Genomic DNA, 18,772 nt, shown 5'->3' with positions numbered 1-18,772 from the left:
TCTGTGTGGGCCAGAGGGGCCTGGCAGCTGACACCCGTCCTGTCCCTGCAGTTCGACTTCACGTCCTGCCAGGGTGTGCTCTTCGTGCTGCTCATGACCCTCTTCTTCAGTGGACTCATCCTGGCCATCCTCCTGCCCTTCCAATATGTGAGTCTCTGGGGCTCCCAGCCAGCCCCATGGGGGCGGCCGAGGGGGGGACCGCTGGCCCAAGGGGGCTGTTTCCTCTTACACCCTCCAGGGAAGGCCTGGGGCCAAGGGCTCATAGCCTCCATCCTGTCCTGCCCCTCCTGGCACCTGCCCTGGGCTTGCTGGCACTGTAAGCAAACAACTAAGGGAGGCTTTTCTTGGCAGGCCCCAGACACCTGCCTGCTCCATGAGCCACATCCGGCTTCACCTCTCCGGTCCTTCCCCCTAGGATGGCAGCGAGGCTGAAAGGGAGGTTGTGGAGCCTTTAAACCCCAGGCAGGGGAGGGAGCTTTGGTGCTCCACGGGGCCCCCAGGCCCAGAGGGGCCCTAGGTCCAGAGAGGCAGAATCTGGCTGGCAAGGGAGGACAGGAAGTGGACAGTGGGGCTCCGAACATACCCTGACCTCATGACAGTGTCCATGGGGACAGCCAAACCAGCTCTTTAAGAAGTGTCTGGGAGTTCCCGCTGTGCCACAGTGGGTTAAGACTCTGACTGCAGTGGTTCGGAGGTACGGGTTCAATCCCTGGCCCAGGAACTTCCATATGCCATGGGTGCAGCCATAAAAATAAAATAAAATAAATTTGTTTAAATTTAAAAAAAAAAAGGAAGTGTCTGGCCTGCCTGGGAAGTCCAGCTAGCACTGACTGCTCAGGGCTCAGTGACCCATTCAGGCACTCAGGCGCCTCAGGTAGAGGAAGGGCAGATTGAGGGCATCCCAGGAGGGGGTTTGAGTCCTGGGAACCCCAAAGAGGAAGCTGTTGAATCCCTGCTGAGGGCTCAGTGCTTTATATCCGCCCTGAGGCTCCTCTTAGCCACCTTTGCTACCCGGTGCCCACTGCCCCTTTTCTGCCAGGCTGGGAGCAGCAGTCCTCACTCTGCCCCTCCCCCGCGCCAGCCTGCCCGGGTCCCAGGGTTTTGGCTCCCAGTCCAGGACGTCAGGATTGGTTCTGGCATTTTCTTGGCTCTTCCCAGGATCCTGTTGACGCAGGGAGGAGCCGGAGCTGGCCTAGGGGCCCTCTGTGTATCTAGGATCCGGGGGTGGGGGCACAGGAAGGGAGCCCCAGAGCTTCAAAGAACCCTTTGTTGACCAAGGTCAGGCTGATGAAGATGTCTGTGTTTCCAGGAATCTCTGGGGGAAGGCCCTATGGAGGGCACAGCTGCGGTAGCACCTCTCTCAGGGTTTCCACACACAGCTGGCTGCCTCGAGCAGAGGTTGGGAGGGGGCCCAGTTCCAGCCTCTGCAGCTGGTCCCCTGAGTTCAAGTCTTTGTCCCCTTCTGCCTGAGCCTCTTACCCCAGCGGCAGGGCCAGGGAGCTCCCAACGGAGGGACAGGCTAAGTGCACCCTGGGAGGAGGGTGCAGCCTCGGGCCAGACACAGGCTGGGAGGATGACAGGGCCCCAGAGCCTGAGTCACCCTGGGCCAGCCTGAGCCTGGGGCTGTGTGGAGGGAAGAACCAGCCCCTCCACAATCACTGTTATCCTGGGGTTCCCCTACCACCCTGAGCACACAGAGAACTAAGGACCTCTCGGTCTGGGGTTGGGTTTGGGAGGGGTCAGAGAAGGGAGGTCCGTCCCACATCCTCCATTCTCTGCACTGATCCTTCCTCCCTGCCCCTCCGCCCCCTGGCCCATCTCACCACCCCTAAGCCCACTTTATGTCTGCCCTGCAGGTGCCCTGGCTCCACGCAGTGTATGCCGTTCTGGGAGCAGGCGTGTTTACATTGGTGAGTCTAGGGGGCGCCCCACCGTCTCAGCCTCCCACCGTCTATCTCCCCAGGCCCCTCCACTGTCCCTGTCCTCCTCATAATCCTCCTCTCTAAACTATTCTGAAGCACCAGCAGGCAGGGAGGGGCTCAGTGCTGCGGGCAGGGATCTCTCAGATCGCCAAGACAGACCAGCTGACCTGGGCAGAGGGGGGAGGAAGGGTGTCACGGCAGGACTGAAGCTTTAGACAGGGCTGGGGAGAGGTACCCCTGGCTTGTGGAGTGGTTCAGTGCTGCTTGTGGGGGTGGGAGAGTGAGGGTGTCCTGGCCACATGGACTGTTAGTTGTTGCTCTCCTGGAGTAATCTGGGAAGGCTTCTCGGAGCAGGAGAGATCCAAGTACCTTGTGACCAAGATGCATTTAGCGTGAGCTTGTTCTTGGCTGTTCTCACCAGACAGAGTGTTGATGACAAGGAAGATGGTGGAGGTACCAATGATAGCTTATAATTACTGAGTACTTGCTTCTCCCACAGCAAGCGCTCCATGTACACGGACTCCTCCCCATGAACCTAAAAGGAGTTCTGTTCTCAAATTATGATGAGGAGCCTGAAGCTCAGAGACTTTATGTGACTTCTGCAAGGGCGTATAGCATCCTGGGAAGTGGAGGGCCAGGTTGGGAATCCAGCCAGTCTGGCCCCAGAGCCCCACTTGGGGTCTGAGGCTAGGCGGGGAAGGGAGTGGGGTGGCTGGAGGCAGATGCCCAGGGGACAGAATGTGACCAGGGGCAGACATCTGCCTGGAGCAGCCCAACACAGGCCCTTTGCTCAGTGGGCTCCCGGCACCTGAATGTGGTGGTGCTCCAGGACCCACAGTGGACAAGCATTATGTTGGTGACATCTTCTTGGGAGGTGGCATCCAGGGTAGACATCTACTGCCAGCAGGAGCAGTGACCAGACTCTCCTGTCCCTCATTGGACTTTTCAGCTCAACTCAGTCTGGCCAGAGTTCTGGGCTTAAATCATGGGTTCCAGCGGCTTATAGGTGACAGATTGGGAGAATATGTGCGGTCAGAACTATAAGCAGAGGGGATTGGATAAGGATCAAGCCAGGAATGGGGGTAGGGTAGGTTCATTCATCATTGTCATAGGTCTTTACTGAGCACCTGCCAGTGTGAGGTGTGTGCTGTGCACTCAGGATGCCACGGTCAGCAGGAAGAGCACAGAGTGTGGCACCCAGTGGCACTGAGTAAATGTCTGTGGAGTAAATGACCTCCAGGCTCAGAACAAGAGGGACGGACGGGACCAAAAAGGGGCTCCGGCGAAACAAAGCCTCTCATTTTGCAGACGAGGAAACTTAACCCCAAAGAAATGAAGTGATTTGTTTAAGGCCTCCCTACAAGATAATGGTAAATCAGTTAAGTGTGGTCTTGGTCAAGACCGGGGTGACCGATTTATCCCAGTTTACCCGGCACTTGCCCAGTTTGCGCACTCAAAGTCCCACTTCTTAGGGGAACTCCAAGTTTGAGCAAACCAGGAAACCATCTGTTAGTGCCATTATCCTATGGCACTAACCCCTCTGAGCTCTTTCCTCCAGATTTGAATGAAAAGGATGGGGCGGGGAGTGGGGCTCAGAGGAAGGAGAGGGAGGGTCAGACTGAGGGGACTGAGACTGGGGAGGCCTCCAAGGCCAGCATTTGCCAGCGATGAATGGAAGGAGAGGGTCCATGGAGCACAGAGTGGTAGGAGGGGGAGCCCCAATGGAGGGTCAGGGAGTCTACTTGGCTTCCTGCTGATCAGGTCACAACTCGCTCTTGTGCCCGTTGTGTGGGGAGGCTGCGCCTACAGGTAGGGTTGAATGAGCAGTAATCCCTTACATTTGCTTAATAATCCCTTGAGTGATTAGAATAATAAAAATAATCCCAAGTATCTGTTCTACCCTTTGCTTTCTACAAAGCACTCACACCTCTTTCCTCATCCAATCTCCATCACCACCCAGGCAGGGAGGCAGCGCTGCTCTTATAAGACCTGCTTTCCACATCTGAAGCCCTGGCTGTTAAGGGGCTGGCACAGAGTCCCACTGCCAGCAAGGGGCAGATTTAGGACAGGACTCAGACATCCTGTGCCCAGCCTGGTGCCATTTCCAGAGCCCCCACTGTCCCCTTAAGAGAGGACAACTCCTCTTGGCTGGACATGGGGAGAGGCTGGAGAGCTCTCTAGAAAGGGGCCCTCTCTTGCCCCATCAGTACTGCCTTCTCCACTGGACTATTGCTAGCAGCACAGAAACAGGCTGTGATTTCTCCCACCTGAAAAGCAGCAACACACAAACCCTCTTAACCCACATCTCCCTCTAGCCCCCCCCTTTACAGCAAAGCTCCTTATAAGGGAATCTACACTACCTCCAATTCCTTTCCTCCCTTCCTCCTTTCTCCCTCCTCTCTGCCCACTCCTTCTCCCAGTCTCTCTTAACCCTTTTCCAAATGCTCTCACCGAAGTCCCCATTGGCCTCTCTGTGACTGAATCCAGAGGTCATTTCTCGGTCCTCATCATCGACTCTCAGTAGCATTTGACACAGTTGTGCATCCCCTCCCCCCAGAAGCATCCTCTTCACTCAGCTCCCAGGCCACCAGCTCTCCTGGTTCTCCTCCTGCCCTTGCCCCCACCCCTGACCCCCCCATCCGTGTCACACTGGAAGGCCCTCAGGCCATGAACTTTCTATACTCACTCCCTAGGGGGTCCCAGACGCTCTTGAGACTGAATCCCATCTTTATGATGATGAGCCTAAATTTTGCATCACTCACCTGAAATCCCAGACTAGAAACTCCAACTACCTACTCCATATCCCCATTTGGAAATCTAACAGGCACCGCAAACTTCACATGTCCAGAACTGGGCTCCTGCCCTTCCCCTGAATCCCCACTTCTCCCACCACCTTCCTCCTCTCTGTGAAGAGCAGCTCCATCCTTTGGGTCACTCAGGCCACACGTTTTGATGACCTGCTCCACTCCCCCGACACCCCACAGCTGGCAGCAAACCCAGTTGGCCTCACCTTCCATCTAGACTCTGACCACTTCTTTCCACCTTCATGGCAACTCCCTGGTTCGTGTCACCATCACCTTCCCCCTGGATTCTTGAAATGGTCTCTCCTGGTGCTGCCTCTACAGTCTGTGTCCACCCTGGCAGCGGCCGGAGTGATCCTGTTAAACATTAGAGAGGTGACATCATTCCTCCGCTTAGCCCCCAGCAATCTCTCCCCACGCCTGCAGCCCCTCACTGACCTCACCACCTCCCACTCCGCCTCCCACTCCTTGCTGCTCCTGAGGACGGCAGGCTCACTCCCTCCCAGCCTGGGGCCTCTCTACCTCGGTTGCCTCTGTCTGTTCCTTCCGATGTGCTCACAGCTCCCTCTCTCCCCTCCATCAAGTGTTTGCTTTATTTACAATCTCATGTGCCTGAGTGTACACACACATACGCACACATACACACAAGCACATGCACATTGCTCCTGACACCCTTTATTTCTCTCCATGGCACTTCTCATCCTCTGACATTCTATATATTTTCCCAGATTTGTTTGTTTATTATTTGTCTCTGTCCAGCAGAATTTATTTTTTTTAACTTTTTTTTTTTTTTTATTTTCCCACTGTACAGCAAGGGGGTCAGGTTATCCTTACATGTATACATTACAATTACAGTTTTTTCCCCCACCCTTTCTTCTGTTGCAACATGAGTATCTAGACATAGTTCTCAATGTCCAGCAGAATTTAAATCTGACTCACTGCATTCCCAGTGACTAGAACAGAGCAGGACATGCAGTAGGCACCCCCTAGCTGTTTGCAAAATAAATGGGCGCCTGAAAGGCCGGGTCTGGCTGAGGTGCTGTCAGAGCGATGCAAAGAAAGCCTGGCCGCACAGTTGACTTAAGCATCAGCTGTCTGTGAGTCACGGGGGAGGAGGAACCACTGCGCCTAATTACCCGTTAATGTCTCATTAGGCGAGCAGCAGGCCTTGGTTGGGCTCATCCTGAAGGTTTTGTAAACAATGGTAGCAGCACGTGGGGTCAATCCCCCAGCCCATCCTCTGGCCCCAAGGAGGGACGACCTGCAGCCATCCCCTAGGTTCCATGGGATGGGGGGATTTGAGGAGGGGCTGCTGGACAAATTCCGCCCCTGCCTCAGTTACAGGTGGATGGAGGCACTCAGAGGCCCCACCCCATAAGAACTAAGATCCCCCGTACTTTCCCATTACTCAGCGCACAAGGTCCTGGACCTCAATCTGACCCCACTTCCAGCATCAGTTCTGTCCTATGGAATCTGTGGTCCCATAGCTCCAACCCATCCCCAGAACCAGTGCCTGGCACCCCTGATCTCTCCAGCTGCCCATCCTGGCATCTCCTACCCTCACCTTTGGGGAATTCTCAGCACCATGAGGGGCCCTCATGCATCTAGACAAGAATTTCACTCAGCGATCCCCACCCTCCTGGCTGCCTGGAGGAGGAAGGGAGACCAGAAATGTCAGAGGAGGTCCCAGACCCCTGGTGAGAAGCACTCCCGACCCCCACGGGCCTGAACCTTGCAAGGGCTATGACAGTCAAAGGATTTTCTCCTAGAGACCTCAACTCGGCCCCTCCCGAGAGACTCTGTCTTTGAGAGCAGGGCCACCCAGCTACACTTGAGGCTTCTTAGGGCCCCTCCCAGGCCTTGCCTCGACTAGCCTTGGCACATTCTCAAGAGGCTTGGGTTTTCTGCCTCACCCTACCCTCCATACCCCTCACTGGACATCAGAGCCAAATGCCAGCGCAAGTGCGTGAGTCAGCCAAATGTCCTGGCCTCTGGATGGCCCTAACCTCCTGGCCCCTCCAGAACCCCCTCCTCGAGTGCTTCATTGTGGAAGCTCATGGAAGGTTAGACAGGGGAGCATGAGGGCTAGGCTGGGGTGAGCAGGCAAGGCACAGGGTCTGGGAGAGCACGAGCAGGAAGAGCTCAGGGCCTGGCCGGCTGGTTTCCCACAGTGATGGAGCCCCTGTCCTGCGTGACTTTCTGAGGCAGGTTGCCCTACCTCAGAGTCTGTCCTTTGGGGAAGCTAAGGTCTCCGAGTCATTTAAATCTGGAAGCCAAGCCTCGATACCTAGGGAAGAAACCAAGAATAGGACTTTAGAAATTAGGTGACGAGCCAGTGGGAACAGAATGCTCCCCTCCCTGCCCAGCCTGGCCAGTCTGAGGACCGCAGGAAACATCGGTCTCTGAGCTTAAGGAAGATTAGTGAGAAACCAGATCAGTAAACAGGCCAGAGGCTGGGAGATTAGTTAGGAGGCCACTGCAGTGTCAGAGTCGGGGACAGGGTGGCAGGGAGAACCTGTGTGGTCAGTCCTGATCCTTCAGGGCCTGATGGCATTTGTACGAGTGAAGCTTGAATAGGCAGACGTTCTGTCTGTGGAAGGGCTGGGTGTTGACCCCTAACCATTGAGGGCCTACACCCAGCCATCTGTCCTCAGCCCCTGGAAGAAAGGGAGCACTGAGCCCGTGAGCCCTGAGCTGGCAGGGACCTCCCTGTGCTGAGACCAGAGAGAGCACACCCAGACACACACGCACACACACACACTCACACTCATGCAGTGTTGGCCGCCAAGCTGGGTGAGAGTCCCATCTTCCCGACTCTCAGCCCAGCCTTCTTTCTACTCTGTCTCCCTGTCTGTTTCACAGATGGGAAGATAGAGGCCTAGAGAGGTCCCCTCATGGCAGGAGGACCCAGAGAGGCCCTCTCAGCCTCTGTCACCATGAGACTAGGCTTTGTGGCTTCCATCCAGCCCCAGCAGGGAATCTGTGTGTCCTGTCAATGTTCCATCCAGCCTAGACCAAACACACAGCATCTGAGGGACTCCAGAAAGTCTCCAGGCTGCCCACCCACCTCTTATCCTGCTTTTCTAGTGGGGGCTGCGATGTGTGCCCTGCCTTCTTCACAGTCAGAGAAACACTTTGAAAAGTAAAATCAGCTACACAAACCCAAGGCAGGGATCTGACTTTATTTTTTTTAATTTATTTTTATTTTTAAAATTATAGTTGATTTACCATGTTCCGTCCATTTCTGCTGTACGGCAAAATGACTCAGTCGTATATATATGTTCTTTTTCTTACATTATCCTCCATCATGTTCTATCACGACTTCATTTTAGACTTACCCTTATTTCCTTCAGAGTTTCGAGGCTCTCTGGCCTCAGTGGTTTACATGAGCCCAAAAGATCCAGTGAGAACCTTCTGTGTTCTGCCTGCCCACCCTCTGCCACTATAACAGCCCTGAGGCCTCACCCAAGCCCACAGCCAAACCCTCTGGAAGTTGACTGGATTCCACTGAGGGCGGCCGGAGGCGGGGAGTGGGGGCTTGATGGGTAATTGCTTTTTCGGGGGTAAAGTACACTCAGTGTCCCCCTCCCAGGCCTCACCTCAGTCTCACTTCCTGAGACACTAATCCTCAGAAACCAACACCCTGCTCAGACCAAGCCCTGCAAACCAACACCCTGACCCAGAGAAGGTGAAAGAAGCCCCCCAGCCTGAGGGGTGTGGGCTGAGGGAGGGGTGGTGCAGAGTCCCTGAGCGGAGCAGGCAGGGAAGGAGTTACTGAGAGCCAGGAAGGGGCGCTGTCAGAGGGGCCTCAGGAGCTCCCCAGGGGGCCACCTGCACCCACCCAGGCCACTGGCAAGGTCTAGCTCATCCTCTCACCGCTGTGACCTTTGGGCAGGTTACGTGATTTCTCTGTGCTGAGCTCAGTTTCCTCATCTGTAAAATGGGGCTAATATTAACTCTCTCCCAAGGCTGCAGTAATGCTTAATAATATATGAACAGAAGAAAGAAAACAGCCTAGCATCTGGAACACGGTAGTTCCTCAACTACCATGGTAGCTTTTACCTTATTGTCATTCAGAACACCAGATCTTGGAGCACAGTACCTGGGTTCAAATCCATTCTCTGCCACAGTCCAGCTGTGTGGACGGATCAAGTCATGTCACTGCTCTGTGCTTCTGTTTCCTTCTCTGTAAAATGCAGATAATAATAATATTCATTGCAGAGTTCCACAGTTAAGACTCCAACTGCAACAGTTCGGGTCACTGCGGAGGTGCAGGTTCAATCCCTGGCTCAGGGAGTTCCCGTCATGGCTCAGTGGTTAACGAATCTGACCAGGAACCATGAGGTTTCGGGTTCAACCCCTGGCCTTGCTCAATGGGTTAAGAATCCGGCGTTGCTGTGAGCTGTGGTGTGGGTCACCGACTCGGCTCAGATCTGGCGTTGCTGTGGCTCTGGTGTAGGCTGGTGGCTACAGCTCCAATTCGACCCCTAGTCTGGGAATCTCCATATGCTGCAAGAGCCGGCCTAGAAAAGGCAAAAAGACAAAAAAAAAAAAAAAAAATCAATCCCTGGCTCAGTGCAGTGGGTTAAGGATCTGCCACTGCTGTAGCACAGGGTCAGTCCCTGGCTCAGGTGCTTCCGTATGCTGTAGGTGCGGTCATTAAAAATAATCATCATCATCATACCCGCCTATGGCCTGTGACTTTTAAGAGAATTAATATGTGCAGAGAAAACACTCAGAAAGTGCCTGGCATGTCATCCGTGGTCCATACTGTTACGTTTGTCAGTTGCCTAAGGTCAGAGGCAAGCTTTGAACCCAGGTCTCTGTGACTCCCCCGTCAGCGTTCTTAAGCGCTGTGTTCACACATGCCCTTCCCCTTTCACATACCTTCTCACACTGCTCCTCTTTATCCTGGGCCAGAGTTTCTGGCTCACATGCCTGCCAGGCCCCATTCCTTTCGTGGTGGGAGGACTGAAGGTCTCCCGAGGACCAGGGCTGCACACAGAGGTCGTGTGCGCCATTTCAACTTTGAACACCCAGGCCCCTGAAGACACGAGAGGTATCTTCTGTGGGTCCCAGGCAACTCATGGACCCCAGGTCTCCACTCAGCACCCCTCTCCCTGTCCTGCATCCCAGCCAAGGGCACAAAGGCTCAAGGCTGGTCATCTCTTTTCTATGGAATCCTCAAAGCCTAGGCTCACCCTCCAGCCTCCACAGTGGTGACGGGGCCAGGTGTGGGGGTGCAGGTCTCCCTGCATCCCCCCAGCCCCTGGTAGCCTGGGCTCTTGGCCATGAGCTCTGTTTACACTTCTCTTCCCACCTCTTCCATCCTTCTATACACACACACACACACACACACACACACACACACACACACACACACACGCCATGCCCCAAAGCAGTGAACATGGTGGAAAGCGGATGGGATTGGGGGTCAGAAGACCTGAGCTGTCCTCTCAGCTGGGTGAAGTGGGTGAGTCACGTACACTCTCTGGGCCTCAGTCTCAGCTCCATGATGGAGACAACAATGCAACACCTGTTACAGGGGCCGCCAGTGAGAATTAAATGAAAGGGTTCGCCAACTCTTATGTGTTACTTTAACCCTTCTCTTACATTTTTCTAATACGGTATATGAATACACTTATTCATAGATTGCAATTTTTTAATCTTAAATTGTATCGATAAAGCAGATGTCATTTGGCCCTCTCTCACTGCCTTCCTCAGTGCTAACTGCTGAGGTCCTCTCTCCTTCCAGACCTTTCTATATGCATTTTATAGATATATGCTCTGTAGGCTCCTATAATATAGGGGTTTGTGGAGTTCCCGTCGTGGCGCAGTGGTTAACGAATCCGACTAGGAACCATGAGGTTGCGGGTTCGGTCCCTGCCCTTGCTCAGTGGGTTAACGATCCGGCGTTGCCGTGAGCTGTGGTGTAGGTTGCAGACGCGGCTTGGATCCCGCGTTGCTGTGGCTCTGGCGTAGGCCAGTGGCTACAGCTCCGATTCAACCCCTAGCCTGGGAACCTCCATATGCCGCCGAAGCGGCCCAAAGAAATAGCAAAAAGACCAAAAAAAAAAAAAAAAAAAAAAAAAAAAAAAAAAAAAAGAAAACAAACAAACAAACAAAAAAAAATATAGGGGTTTGTGAGTTTTTTAAAGGGGCTCATGTGATATGGCTTTTCCTGCAAGTTGTCCCGTTCCCATAAAAGTCTGTGTTGGAGATGTCTCTGCCTCAGCACTGCTACCCACAGTTTATTTAACAATCCCCTGGCTGACAGAGTTTGGGGTTGTTTCCAGAGTTTCAACTGTTAGAACCAATGCAGCCGTGAATGGCCTTGGGTGTGCTCCCTTGAACACTTGTGCTGGCATTTCTGTGGGATGGACATGGTCCACGTGTTATTTTTTATGCTGATTCAACACATCACAACCCCAGCTTTTTGTATTCAGGGCCTATTTGTTGGTGGCTCTGAGCTGTCCTTTGCATGGCCTGGCTCTCCCAGAGCCTCTCAGCCCCACCTGTGGGAGGACAGCAGGCATAACCCTGGACACAACAGGGTCAGGCCGAGTGTGTGGCCTAACCAGGTCAAGCCCTGGTCAAGGGGGTGAACCAGGAAAGTCTCCCTTTGGCTCCTCCCTCCCTGCAAGCCCACCCTCTCCCCATCTCCCTCAGGTGATCTGGGTTCAGCCGAGATAAATGACCATCAGCAACCCACTGCTATGAGACTCCTTTCTGCATGTGTAAAATAGTGTTAATAGTATCCACCTCCTGGGGTGAATTGGGCAAGTGAGATAAAGGATGAGTGAAAGGACTATTCAGATGTTAAATTAACACATTCTAGTCCTGTCCCTGCCTCCTGCCCCTTGTCGCTTGTGCCCCCCTTGCCAGGTCCTATATCCAGCTGGCTAGCAACTCAATGCTTGCTATCCTTTTAGGGGTTGGTGGTCAACCCAGTTGTCAGCTCTCAACTAAGGTCCTAGCTGCCAGCTAAGATGTTAACTATCACCAAGATACCTGCTCTCGGTAGCCAAGATGTTAGTTAACAGTGCTCATCACCCAGGGAGATGACAGAGTTCCTTTCCCCTTTAACGAGCCCCTGCTCTTAAGGTAACATCTGCTAATGTCTTTTGCTCTCATTAGACTGTCCCTGCTCTGAAGGTCAGTTCCCTGGAACAGAGGAGATGCTGAATAAATACTGTTGGGAATAAATGAATGGACAGTCAGTTGACTCGCAGGCATGAGGATGCAGTGATGGCTGGTACCCGGCAGTGGGGTTGAAATGTGGGGTCGGCCGTCCCATAGAGCACTGTGTAGATAAGCATCCATGGCCAGAGGCCAGAGGCAGAAACTGTTTCATTCCTCTTCTCTCCAAGAGAAAAGCCAGCTGGCTGCTCTAGGAGGTTCCTTGGAGAGGTCACCCCCAGACCGGGTCAGGTTCCAAGCCTTCTAGGTTGAGAGATTTGATTTCATTAGCTCACCCAGGGGTGACCAGGCTCTGGGAAATCAACCAAGCAAGCTACTGATGGGTAAGGCAGATCAGCAGTTTATTAACTTCTCCTGGCAGCTGTCTAGCATTTGAGTTGGCCCCTCTCCTAGCCTGTTCTCACTGCAGAAGGAAATTTTGCCTGGGAACCCACGTCAAGTTGAGAAGGAGCAGAGTAGGATGGGGTGAAACGACACGGGGGAATGATGATAGTCGATGCCACATGCATTGCCATCCATTTACCCTCAAAGCCACCCCCTGGTGTGGTCGTCATTACTGTCCCATTTTGCAGATGAGGACACTGAGGTCAAGTGGGTGACAGTTCCGAGGGACAGACCCCCAAATCCAGGTGTTCTGACTCCGGTCCTGTGCTCTCATGCCCTGCACGGGGGTGGGTGAGGGAGGGCCCTCAGCCCTGAGTGTGGTTCTCCTTGTGCTTTCTGTTAAGGCCACAAGGCTTCCCTAGAGATATGAGCGGCAGGAGACACCTGAGTCTCAGCAGCAGCATACACGCATTCTCAAGAGGGCACCTCTCCTGCAGATAATAACAATAAAACCACATTAATAGCCACCATTCATTAAGTGCTTACCATGTGTCAGGCAGTGTGCCAGGCGCCTTGCACGCATTATCTCACCCTCACAACCGCCTCAGGAGGCGAGCACACTCATCAGCCCTCTGCCGACTGGGACCCATGGGCTCAGAGCAACTAAATCACCTGGGTCAGGCTCCCCGAGCTAGTGAGTAGCAGAGCCAAGACTGGACTCCAGGTCGGTCTGACTTTCAAGCCTGTACCTGCGATCACCCCCATCTCACTCTCAGGTGACGTTCCTTGAGGTCCTACATCTGGGGCTGCTCGTTCTGGGACCCTCTGGCCCCTGGGCTCCAGCCTCTCTCCATCTGTCCCTTTGCCCCACTGCTCCTGCCCCACTGAGTCCTCATTCTTCACACTGCTCCCCTCACCTCCGGGGGACCTGCTTAGTCTAGCAAACGCCTGCTTATCCTTCAAGCCCCAGGTAAGTGTCACCTCTCCTGGGCCACCTTCCTCCTGCCCAATCAGCCCTTATTGTAGCTTTTACCGGGTTTTATTGTAATCATCTGTGGGTGTCCCCCACTAAGGAGTGAGCCCCCAAAGCAGGCACGGTGGTCCTCACTGTCTCTGCAGCTCAGAGCTCAGAGCAAGCTGCTGGGGCTCCAGGGGGAGCTCCTGTTTCCTGGCAGGAGACACCTTAACCCTGGGTGCTGCCTGTAAGCCACAGAGCAGAATGGCTACACAAGGGGGCTCTGGAGCCAGTCTGCTTGGGTTCAGATCCTGGCTTTGCCACTTGGGAGCCATGGAACTCTCGTTAAGTACTTAACATCTCTGGGCCTTGGTTTCCTCTAGGAATGATAGACTCCCTACTGGAGAGGGATGTTATTAGGACAAAGTAAGCTGTCTGTAAAGCACATAGGTGCCCCCTCTCTGCTCGCTGTTTCTTGGAGCATTGGTTCATCTTCCAAGAGCAGGGCCCTAATGGCACGAAGATTATGCCTCAGCTTTCCAGGTCCCCTCCTCCAGGAAGCCTTCCCTGACCCCTGCCACGCTCACAGAGGTTAGGTTCCTGTTACCAGCGCCCCCACCTCCCTGTGGCACCGCGTGTTTCTCTTTGGTGTCTCATCATACTAACAATGTCTTCCCTGCTAGACTCATAAGCTCTGCAAGGTTAGGGATCTTGTCCATCTCATTCTTTGCTGCATTGGTGCCTGGTGCATAGTAGGTGGTCAGTAAATAGGTGTTGAATTAGGGGTGGAAGGTGTTAGGAAAGTTCCAGATTTGGGGCTGTTACAGGAGGGTCACTGAGCAGCCAGGCAGCAGGTTGATAACAAAAGCACTGTGGGCCTGGGTGGGGACATTGGGCTCCCGTGGTCAGTGTCACAGTGACTGGACCTTCTGACCCCTCTCTCTCTTCTCCCTTCCCTCAGTTCCTGGCATTTGACACCCAGTTGCTGATGGGTAGCCGGCGCCACTCGCTGAGCCCGGAGGAGTATATTTTTGGCGCCCTCAACATTTACCTAGACATCATCTATATCTTCACCTTCTTCCTGCAGCTTTTTGGCACCAACCGGGAATGAGGAGCCCTTCCCACCCCCTCCTCCCTTCAGAGAATGCCCCCTTGCTGGTCCTCTGCCCCGCCCTGCGCTCCTGCCAGCCCAGATATAAAGCTAGCTGCCAGCCCAGCCTGTGGCCAGCCCGCTCACTGCCCTCAGCCCAGACCTCATTCTCACCCTCTGCAGCTTGAACCCATGCCATCAGGGGCCCTGCAGAACCCAGGTCACACCCTCCCCTGTGCACCCGCCCCCATTACATCTCCCAAACTGGGATGGTCGAGGCTGGAGGCCCCTTTGCGTTCCAGGGGACCCAAGGATGAGTGGGAGGGGCCTGGAAGGATTTCAGATGTGGGAAAGAGACCCCAGGAAGCCTGGCCGAGGCTGTGCCCCCACCACACCTCCTGCCGAGGCTGCCACCACTGCGTGATGCTGGGGCACACTACCCTGTGTCTACCTGCCCCCCTTTCCAGGTCAGGCCGTGACGCTCTGTAAGGAAGGGCTGGGCAGGACAGCGGGGAGCCAGGGTGTGGGCGCTCCGTCGGGGCAGGGAACAGTATGGCAGTCCCGGGCTGCACATCCTCTCTCAGCTCTGCGACCAGCGCCTTGTTGTAGGCACTTGAGCCCTGGGGACCAAGGGCAGCGAGAGAAGGGCAGAGAGCCAGTGCCATCCGTGCTTGCCTCGGTCTCCCCTCCTGGGTCATGACAGAGCACTGCTGGGGCAGCAGGAGGGGCCGAGGGCCCTGCTCCTGAGTGGGGCTGGGCCTGGGACTCCAAGAGGGGCGGGAGCAGCAGCTTGGGAGGAGGCCAGGGCTCACCCAGACCTGCATCCTCCCAGGAGGCATGGCAGGCTGAGCCCTACATCCTCCCAAACCCCGGGCTGCTCCCACAGTCCAAAAGGCCTGTATATTCTGAGGAAGGGAGGTTATTCCAGCTGCTGAGCCAGCCCTGGAAAGAGGGAACCTGGCCCCCACCTGTCCCCAGCCCCACCCCACCCCCGCCTTTCGGCCCCTTATTTCCTACACCCTCCCCCCTCTGCTGCCATGTGCTGGCTTCTCCCCAGCCAGGCCTCCCAGAGGCTTCAGCTGGCAGTGCCCCTGTCCCTTCTCCCAGCTTCTCTGGCCACTCAGCCCAGAGGCCTCAGCCACTCTACCCCTTATCTCCTCATCTCTCCAATTGGGAAGGCATCCAGCCGATGTTAACAACCAGGGCAAGTCCCTCCAGCTGGTCCCCTGTGATGGGGTCGAGTCTCCTTATCAGCCTCTAGGCGGCTGAGATCTCCGGCAGGGTGTGCGTCAGCCACCCGGCCCCCTGCGGGTCCTTCTGGGGAGGGGACCAGCGGGCCCCACCTGGGGGAAGCGTGCAGCCTGCACTGGTCAGCAGCTCACTGGGCCAGTGGAAAGTTACTGGGTGGAGTCAGGGAGGTTCAGAGTGGATACCTGGACCTTTCCTTGCCTCTCCCTCCAGAGCTGCCTCTCTCCTCATATGCCCATGGTTCTGTTTGCCCCTGGGGAGGGTAACTAGTTTGTCACTTATGTCTTCCTGATCCCGCCCTTCCCCCCGCCCCCACCCCAAGGCCCTTCCTATTTCTAGCTTTTAAAAAATATTGCAGAAGCATTTGACGTTTTGTTCCATCTTGGGTCTGAGGAGAGAGGGAACCAAGAATGGATGGTGGTGTTTGTGTGTGAGTTAAAGGCGGCTGGGAGCAGGAGTGGAACACGTCCTGTGTGCGGGTCCAAATTAATCCATCACAACAGTCCTGCAAAGGCAGTACCCTGTGCAGCCCCATTGTGGAGGGAAGCTGCGACAATGAAGAGGCTTGGCCCAAGGTCTTAGAGCTAACAGTCTAGGTGGGGGCTGAAATGAGACTGGATGGCCAGGCCCTGACACGTCGGGGGATTTGCGGTTCTCAGTGCCACCCCTCGCCCCCACCAACGACCACCACCAGATTTTGTATGCGGTAGTTTTCAACTTCTAGACACAAGCTGGGAAGCAGGATTCCAGTGTCTGATTTCCAACCACGCTGCCAGCGCGCTCCTGGTTTTAAGCAAGTGTTTCTTGCTGTCTGTGATGCAGTTTTCCTATCAGCGAGATGGAAGACCACAGCCAGGGCGGCTCAGGGAGAAGCGCAGGGAGAGGCACCGGAACACCAATTTGACAGACTTGCTTATCCAGTGGCCATCACTTCTCCAAGGTCCCCTCTCTTTCCTTCCTAATCTCTAGTTCCAGTTCTAAAAGGGTTACCTCCCCTACCCCTTAGCCAGGAATTCTCAGCCTGGGCCTTGGTCATGCTTCCCAGAATCCACTTGTCCAAGTCCTCCTCTTCCTGGGCCAGTTAATGCAGAAGCTGGGGATTAAGAAGCTTTTCTGAGGCTGAGCTGGCAAAGTGTGAATGAGTAAACAATGGGGCAGAACAACTCAGGCCCTCTCAAAGCAGAGTACACTATGGAGTCTCCTCTTCTGGGTCCTGGGAGGGGTCCAGGACACGCCACAAGCTGGCAGCAGAGCCCGGGCTGAGGCCCCTGGGTTCCACCTGCGCTGAGGCCATGAGGAGCCCCAGGAACACCTGGATGGGTCTTGGAAAGAGAAAGGGTGGGGGAACAGGAATGTGGGATTACGAGAAACAGCGAAACCAAAGCTGGGCAGGTGCCACAAGCTACAGAGGAAGAGGGGAGCCTGCTGGCCCCTCACATTTTTGGCAGGGGTGGGGCTGAGGCCAGGAAGGGGTGGGTTGTATTTTATAAAGCTGGAGACAGCCATGAATCTTCCCAGCTGGGATGTGAGTCCAAGGTCTCTTACTGAGGGGAAGGCAGATAGAGATCCTCTCTGGGGACTGTAGATGAGGGGCCAGGGAGGTACACTCAAGTGCCCGGCCTCCTGCACCGATTCCCAGGCTCAGGTGTGGTCTCTCTATCGCCTGGGGAAGCTCCAGGAGTCTTGGTTCTTCCACCTTCAACTCTTTCTCCCAGGGGAGTCAAGATCAGGCAGATACCCTTATTCCAAAAAGCTCCCCCTCTCCCTCCCTGGCCCACCTGCGATTGCACACAGGCACTTTGCTGCCCCCTGGTGGCATCCTGAGGAAAAGCAGGGCCTGCTTTCACAGGGAGGAAGCCTGAGGTTTGCGAGCAGGATCTGGCCACTGGCTTTCATTCCTGGCTCTTCTCAGACCTCCCTGGACCACATCAGCCTCCTGCTATTCCCTTAGTCCAACCACTGTCATGTCTTGGACACTTTACCTGTCTGCTGGATACCACTCCTGTGCCACCTGGCCTCAGAGCTTTTTCTCTAGTGCCTGAGGGCGGAGACACGCCCCCAGACATAAGTCCTTCTGGCCTCAGTTGCTCCAAGTTTCCCAGGGTCCACAGTGTTCCCTTCCCTGGCCTCACCTTTCTGGTCCATGACTGATGGGAGATAAGAATAAAAATAACAGTGACACCCAAACCTTGCCTGCCTTTTGTTCTTTCAGATGGCTCAGGGAGTGTGTGTGTGTTAGCGGTGGCGGGGGGCGGGGGGGGGGGGGAGTTCACACCAGGGCTGCTGCTCGCAGCTCAGGTAAGTGAGAAATCTCAGTCCTCTACATCGAAAAGGGGGGCTGGCCCTCCTCTGGATACAGACCCTTAGCAGAGGCTCTGGGGATCCTTGCACCTGTCACAGCCCTGCCAGAGACTCCTCCCAACAGGGGGCCCTCCCCTGAAGCCTGTTTTGTGCACAGTTCTGTTGGAAGAGTCTTCCTTTTTTGGACCCAGAATCTGTTCTCTAGGAGGAAAGCCTATGTTGTACCTCGAAGGATCCCCAAGAACAGTAGCTTAAAGACTCGCCTGGCCTGTGAAGTCTTTCTCAGTCCTTCCCCTGGTGCCCTGGCCACTCCCTCCTCGGAGCCTCCCTGCCCTGCACCACCCTAGCTGAGTTTTTACCACTCTTTCTGTCTCCTTCTATAAAATGTGAACTGCTGCAAGGCGCAAACTGTGTCTCGTTCACCCTTGAATTCATAGGTCTTATTGCAAAAGGTGTCAATAGATAGCTTCTTTTTATGCCACAGCCATAGCAACGCCAGATCCGAGCTGCATATGCGACCTACACCACAGCTCACAGCAACGCTGGATCCTTAACCCACTGAGAGAGACCAGGGATTGAACCTGCAACCTCATGGTTCCTAGTCAGATTCGTTTCTGCTGCACCATGACGGGAACACCGATAGCTTCTGAATGATTGCAGGAATGAATAATGAACCTCCTCCAACCCTTTTAATTTACTGAAAAGGAAACTAAGGAGCAGAAGGTGCAGTGACTTGTCCAGGTCTATACACAAGTGACTGAGAGAGGGATTAGAGGGCACGTGGGGTGATGCCTACGTTACCAGATTCCTCTGGGGAACTCGGGGCTGAGGGTGGCATGTGCTTGGAGACACATCACGGCGGGGCAGGGGGAGACATTCTCTCACCTCCCACAGGGTTTTGGTAGACAGGGTTTTGGTATTGATGCAACTG

General features: G+C 54.8%; 1 protein-coding gene and 1 long non-coding RNA gene across 7 annotated transcripts in view; one reads left to right on the top strand and one right to left on the bottom strand.

The window, feature by feature from the left end:
* FAIM2 (Fas apoptotic inhibitory molecule 2) overlaps positions 1–17,727 on the top strand; it is a 33,553-nt gene extending 15,826 nt beyond the window's left edge. Inside the window, exons 10-12 of one of the 2 annotated variants that reach the window (XR_014803211.1) lie at positions 52–147; positions 1,857–2,408; positions 4,173–8,584. Coding sequence is in view for 1 of the 2 variants with exons in the window: in XM_003126120.6 (XP_003126168.5) it covers positions 52–147; positions 1,857–1,910; positions 14,164–14,313 (300 nt within the window). In the remaining variant the exon portion in view is untranslated. Of the gene's footprint in view, positions 1–51; positions 148–1,856; positions 2,409–4,172; positions 8,585–14,163 lie in introns of those variants that run through there. The other variant, XM_003126120.6, reaches the window with a different exon arrangement.
* The window catches only part of LOC102167177 (uncharacterized), a 44,275-nt gene that overhangs the window by 8,862 nt on the left and 16,641 nt on the right, over positions 1–18,772 (bottom strand). For 3 of the 5 annotated variants that reach the window (XR_014803216.1, XR_014803215.1, XR_014803219.1), the window contains exons 3-5: positions 8,826–8,909; positions 6,942–7,010; positions 4,933–5,080 (exon numbers count right to left, since the gene is read on the bottom strand). This is a non-coding gene — a long non-coding RNA (uncharacterized LOC102167177). Of the gene's footprint in view, positions 1–4,932; positions 5,081–6,941; positions 7,011–8,825; positions 8,910–12,240; positions 12,739–18,772 lie in introns of those variants that run through there. The other 2 variants (XR_014803217.1, XR_014803218.1) reach the window with 2 other exon arrangements.

Source organism: Sus scrofa, chromosome 5 (genome assembly GCF_054392235.1).
Source record: "Sus scrofa isolate SSC_HxYL_T2T_F1_AM1 chromosome 5, Sscrofa_HxYL_maternal_Yorkshire_Landrace_v2.0, whole genome shotgun sequence".
Taxonomy (NCBI): domain Eukaryota; kingdom Metazoa; phylum Chordata; class Mammalia; order Artiodactyla; family Suidae; genus Sus; species Sus scrofa.
The sequence above is the reverse complement of the archived record's forward strand: the minus strand, read 5'-3'. Positions and strand labels throughout refer to the sequence as shown.